The sequence below is a fragment of the Passer domesticus genome, chromosome 6 (genome assembly GCF_036417665.1).
Source record: "Passer domesticus isolate bPasDom1 chromosome 6, bPasDom1.hap1, whole genome shotgun sequence".
Lineage (NCBI taxonomy): Eukaryota > Metazoa > Chordata > Aves > Passeriformes > Passeridae > Passer > Passer domesticus.
This window is the reverse complement of record NC_087479.1, coordinates 35,808,298-35,814,557: the sequence shown is the minus strand read 5'-3', so window position 1 is coordinate 35,814,557 and position 6,260 is coordinate 35,808,298. Positions and strand designations below refer to the sequence as shown.

At 35.3% G+C, this 6,260-nt stretch overlaps 1 protein-coding gene across 2 annotated transcripts in view; it reads right to left on the bottom strand.

The window, feature by feature from the left end:
• Positions 1-2,759: 2,759 nt before the first annotated feature.
• Positions 2,760-6,260, bottom strand: part of RBM25 (RNA binding motif protein 25) — a 32,909-nt gene continuing 29,408 nt past the window's right edge. For both annotated transcript variants that reach the window (XM_064424457.1, XM_064424458.1), the window contains 3 exons: positions 6,103-6,201; positions 5,358-5,405; positions 2,760-4,323 (listed from right to left, as the gene is read on the bottom strand). In XM_064424457.1, coding sequence (XP_064280527.1) covers positions 4,231-4,323; positions 5,358-5,405; positions 6,103-6,201 — 240 coding nt within the window. In that variant the 3' untranslated portion in view covers positions 2,760-4,230. The remainder of the gene's footprint in view (positions 4,324-5,357; positions 5,406-6,102; positions 6,202-6,260) is intronic.

The window sequence follows — 6,260 nt, the reverse complement described above, 5'->3', positions numbered from 1 at the left end:
GTGCAAAGGAAATGCAGCTTGACCTTTTTAACCTGGTGCCAGGTAAAGAGAGGTTTTATGAGAAAATACACAACTCGGCTCTTTTGAATAAAAGTTATACATATGCCAGTAACCTTGTTTTAAAATGGTCCCAAAAAACGGCATTAAGAAAGTAACTTAAAGGGGCATTTATATTTCAAAGTAAAAACAGTATTAAAAGTCAACACGGTATTTTTCAAGAAGCCTCTAAGTAGACCTGTGACTGGTTAGTCGAAAAACCAATAAAGTTAATTCTAAATTTGAAACTTACCTTGCTATCCATATTTGAAATATCATCCAGAATTCCTTTTCAAGTGCATAATCAATTGGGTTAGTAACATATAGCAAATGCTATGATAGATATAACCACTCTGAATACAAAAAATGTAATGAGGGGCCATGCAATTCTGCATGTTTAAAACAATGTTGTATTCCAGTATTTGACTACACTACAGAAAAATCTATGGTAAAATTAAGTGAGAGAGAACTATTGCACCTAAAAGGTTTCATGTAAGCATTGATATGCAAATACTGACTTTCAGTAGCTCACAGAAATATGAAATGCATTTGAGAAGCCGTTTTTAGACTGAAAGTGATGTCTAACCATTAATCAAATAAAATTACTTGTAAATTAAAAGGGAGAAGCAGCCAAACAAAAAAGTCAACCAACCAAACACGGGCATACAGCTGTACCAAACTCTTTTCTATTATCAGTATCAGTTTGATCTATGACGAAATGTCTATTAAACAGTACCTTATACTGTTCGCACTGCATGACTGTGTACTAATTTTTAATTCTGTACTCAATGTTCCTGCACCAGATAATGTTCAGAATATGAAAAAGCATGACTCAGTTGTAATATAAAACCCAACAATTTGCAGTTTTCAGTGTATCCACTTTCCAAAATACTACTCCTGCAAGCAGCTACTTAGCAACCCTGTTTAGTAAGAACATGAACGGTCTAATTCCCTCTCAGTAATAGGAAAGCATTGGTAGTAAGAGGAATTCTGTAAGAAGCTAAACTCCCTGTTTAGGGCCTTTCCCCTGCCCACATTTAGAGCCATGACCATCTAGCTAGATCATTTTTAGTACAGGTTCCTGCCTAAAGAGAATGAAGGAAACAGCTAAGATTAGAAGACCCAATCAGCAGGTGAGCAGGTTAAATACTCTTAAGAACAAAATAAGACTCTCACTAATTTAAAAGATAATATAAAAAAATATATTTCTTGGTAATGGATCTTACGTGCTCCTTGTTTCCCATTTCTTTTCAGTGCATATTAATGAAGAAAAATGATACTTTAGATTTTGTATTGACATATTCCAAACACTGACTGGCAGTTACACAAAATGATTATAAGGAGAATAAGAGCATGTGTTATGTCAAGTTTTAAAGCCTTATTCCACTGTAAGGTCCAGATAAACAAGTACATCCAGTTCTGTTGTGTAATTACTGGTATTTTTTCATTACACAGTGTGTGGAACTTTTGGAGTAACTTTCCCTCACAGTATGGGTTGTACTATGGCTTGATGCACTGAGTACCTGGTGGCAACATCTGTACTTTACTCACGTAGCACATTCTGAGCACACTCTTGATCTGTGTCTAACATAACAAAGAGTGTGTATTAAATCATACATCCAGACAGTGAAGTTGGTAATATTGGCAAAAAAGGCTTTTTCTACCCCAGATTTCTCAAATTTACCTTGAAATAATTCTGTTAGTGCATGTTGAAAGTTAACAAATGGAAGTTACTTTCTATTACTAAGAACATCAGCAGTACATAACTTGTGTTATACTCCCCAGCATCACTGACACAAAATACAGTATCACTGAGACATAATAACAAAACTTTCAGTAAGAGGTAAAAGTGACTTTATACTTGCATTCTGAAAGAGGAAAAGCTGATAAGCCAAACCAGAGTTCATCTAGTGAACATCCCTTTCTTCTTCCACTACTGAAAAAAACCTGAACTTCCACAAAACTGATTTTTTTATATCACAATGATCCTTTATACTTATTTACCTAGATATTAAACACTCCAGCTTACAGTTTACATGTCTTTCTCATCCCAGCACATTGTCTCCAAGCACACACAGCTTTACTTTAGGGCAGAAATAAACTGAAGTTTCACAACCTGAGCTTTCTCTGAAGAATCCGGATGAGGATGTTGGGCAATCTGTCACACATTGGCATTACAATGTGTTTGTCACATTTGTCTTGTTTAACTACTACTCATGAGAGAGGATGTCATTTACCAGGTCAAAAGGCACTCGTGAAGTTCACTCTCCCTCTTCTCTGTATTTGCTACAAACAGAGCAAGCTTTGAATTTATTTAGAATTTGAAAACTTTTTGATGATGATGCAGAACTCTACAGGGAGAACAGAGAAGTAATTTCTTAGGGTTGCAACCATCAAGTTGCAGAAAAAAAATGGAATGACTGCAACATGTAAGCATGCAAACCAAAACATTCTCAGGCAAACTCAAGCACAACATGAAAGTAACATCTGAGCATGACAAAGTTAAAAAAAGAACATTTGGTGATGTGTAGTGTAGCATCACAGGGATGAGAAAGAACATACTGGGATCACATCTAAATTTTCAGGATTCTATTAACCTGATATAAGCAGGAGGTAGTTTTAAACACCCCCCACCCCCTTAATTTGGGAACACTTGATTCAGTAAGCAGTGTTAAATACAGTTGCATGCTGCATAAGACTCCAAAAGAATATCAACCCTTAAATCAAATATATACATTTTTAATATCTGAAATATTTACATGGTGGAACCTATACACGATCCCAATTGTTAAGAACAGTGTTTTCAAGTGTCCTCTCCAGATACAAACAACTAGTAACTCAAGGTCACAGTTATGTTTTCTGAACAGGTCAACCTGTATCCTTCAGTTAAATACAATACAGAGATACTGGAACACCTTTACTTAATTTGTTTGATATTAAGAATTTTGTTTCAAAAATTAAAAATAACTTTGAGACCGTTTGCTCCCTGGAACACAGTCCTCCTGCAATCAAAACAGCTCACAGCACATTATAGATTTGACTTCTTACCCAGGTATGAGATAAAAAAAATGCAGTTTACAGTACATGTCATCATTTATACCATATCAGTCTATTTATAAAAAAAACATACAAACAAGGCAGGAAAATATTACCCTCTTTTTGTGGACAACAGACTGCATACAGTAGAAAACAAAAGTCAGGGCTAGTTTAACAGTACGGATAAAAACAAGATTTCAGCTTTGTTTGACAACTTATGTTTTAGTTTACATGGTTGTTTTTTTGGTTTTTGTTAAGAGACAGTTACCTCCAAACAGAGCTTTTTGTTTTGTCTAAATACTAAAAAGAAAAGTTTTAAAAAATAGTTTCTTCTTAAAAAAGCCATCTGATTATTTTGGAGACAGACGGGATAGTAGGTAGGGCTAGAATTAAATTGAGCAGAAGAAAAAACCAAAAACCATTAGACAGCACTTACTGAATTTAGGTCCTGCTCTTGTTTTAACTGAGCAAATAAAAAACTTCCTGTGATTTGCACTTTCTGGGAAAGAAGCAGAGCATCTACAAGAGATTAGGTTCCCAGCTTCATTAGTAACTCTTAATGGGCAACAAAGTACCAAGATTACTACTGGTTCACATTAGAAAGAGAAGTCTGAAGGAACTCCTTTTCCAGTCAGATGAAGAGATCAAATGAACACACAAAGCTGTTCTGTGAAAACAGCTCAATATGCTTATTTTTAAATTGTATTTTGATCATTTCTTAAATAAAAAAGGGGAAGTATGCTCCCAAAAAAAGACTGATAAACTTGCAGTAAAATCCTTTGTCTTCATCTGTAACTGATATAGTTCCACATTAAGTGCAAATGTTTTGCAAAACAAGGGATTTTTTTTTTCTTAATATTTACAAGAATCAGAGTAACATAACAAAATTACCAAAGAGCATGTACAGTAGCTGCAGCTTATAAAACATACCGGTAATTGTACCTCATGTATTATAAAGAGAACCAATGCAGGATTTGATAACTAACTGAGAAGGGTAAAGGGGTCTCAGAGCAGAGGACAAAAAAATTCACATTTTCTACATAAAAAAATACAGGTCTCAAGTCTCTGAGAACAGAGAGAATTTGAAGTCTCTGAACAATGGGGGGGGAAAAAAAAAGCCCAAAATTGAAATGGAACCCTAGAAGCAAGGAGAGTGCTTTATTTCACTAGGCCAATCTTCTTTGCTTCTGTCTCGTATATCAACAACCTCCACATTTTGACTATGAAAACTTCAGCTTCTTCATCTAGTACCTGTAGGAAATACACATTTTATAGATTATTTTTTAGGTTATGCATTCCAGTTATAAAGACTAATTGTAGATACATCAGAAAAAAGAGATACAGTGTAATACAAGTCCTTGAGAGAGGGACCAAATGAAACTCTGGCATGTTTGTCTGTCCAGCAACAGTGACTTGACCAAGCTCTAACTACTTGTATAGTGCAGCTGTTGAGCACCTATAGGTAGAAGCATCAGTAAACTAGTATCTATTTACTAAACTAGTAAAAAAATTGGTTTGGGAAGAGGCAGAGAAATGGCAAGCTTGGAAACAATTTAAGAACAGGACATGCACATGTGGTCTCTTCCCTTAAATTAACTCCTAATCTCTGCTCATTTTCATTTGGAACTTCCTTGGATATTTGTTAAATAAACCCTCACTGGATTTCTCTTCCCTGAGCTTATTATCTAGGCTTTTCTTGAATCTGTACAAACTTAGTATGCACAGCATCTCTCCAAAGTTCCAAAGTCACACCAAAAACATTCTACTATCTTGTACTATGCATGTGGCTTCTATCAACTTTGCCTCCAAGCTTCCTTAAAGGAAGGAGTGAATTAGTTTTTATTCATCTTTTGGTGTATGAAAACATGGTGGAACAGTAGCATTATTGCACTCTGTTTCTCTCTTCCAACACTAGGCAAAAAAGAGCTTTTACTCTTCTACGGAAAAACACCTCTTGCTCATTAATTAGGAAAAGACCCACTTAACCACTAATAAAAATCTACTCATAAGAACAAGAAGGAATAAAACATTTTATTTCTGATGCAGTTCTGTTATTGTTGATTTTGACATCTACTATTAGGGACAAAAATTTTTGTTCCCCATTTCTGAGTACTGAGAAGTTCTGAAGAGGGGTCAGTAATTTCTACCTAGATACCTGTGCTAGCATGATGTGCTTAATGATTTCTAACACATGTTTTCTGTTATGGACTCTTGCTATTTTGCATAATTGACTTTTAACTCCAGTAAAATGTAGAAGGTATATCAGTTACAGAATTTCTGCTTACCATGGCAACATCATCCAGTATGCTCTGAGGTGAGCTATGAGCCATAACCTGGAAGAAACAAATGTTTTTAGACTGAAAACTTAGAATAAACCCTGCATACATTTTTTTAACAAAATCCAGCTATATCCAAGGAATTCTGAAAGCTCTGCACATGCAAGAAGTATTTGCAGTTCATCAGGTTCCAGTAATAGCCATGTCAAAAATTAGTATTGAACTGCATCAGAATCCATCATAGTGAGTCCTACTTTATAGCAAACTACTGAGGAACAAGTTCCAGGAAGCTCCAGAGATTCACATGTCTGTCCTGTGTTTGCTGGCTATTCTTATATCTCCAATTATGTTTCCTTAATTTAAAGAAAAAGCTTCTCTTCCTTCAACAATAAGCTGCTAATGGAAAACAAAGGCAAAATTCTCCCTGTATCGCTCCTCCTAACTGGATTTCTCATCTATCTGTTAAGTATTTAATTTTTTTTCCAGAACCAAGTAAGTTGTCTTTCAATACCACAGAGTTCCATTTATTTACATATATACACACCCCCATATGGCCTGGCAAATATTCAACTTCTGCTTTTGACTGTCTGCTAATCCACTGTGTCACAATACTCTCAGGACTTGCTGTGGCTCTCAAAGGGTAGTCCCAAGATAAACCAACACAAGCCATTATAAACACAAGTACAGGAGTCACTGTTGCATTTTAAATAGGGAGCAAAGCTCTAACTTCACAGAGAACGCAGAAGATACAAACCTTAGAGCAAACAAAGTCAACTAGTGTGGCTTCTTCTTCACCAATATATTCTATTATTTTCTTGTTAATCCATGGTCTAATTCGACGTTCCATTAGTGTCTGGAAAAAAACCACAAAACCAGAATTAATAATTACCTTAAGCTTCACTCTGTTGTGAC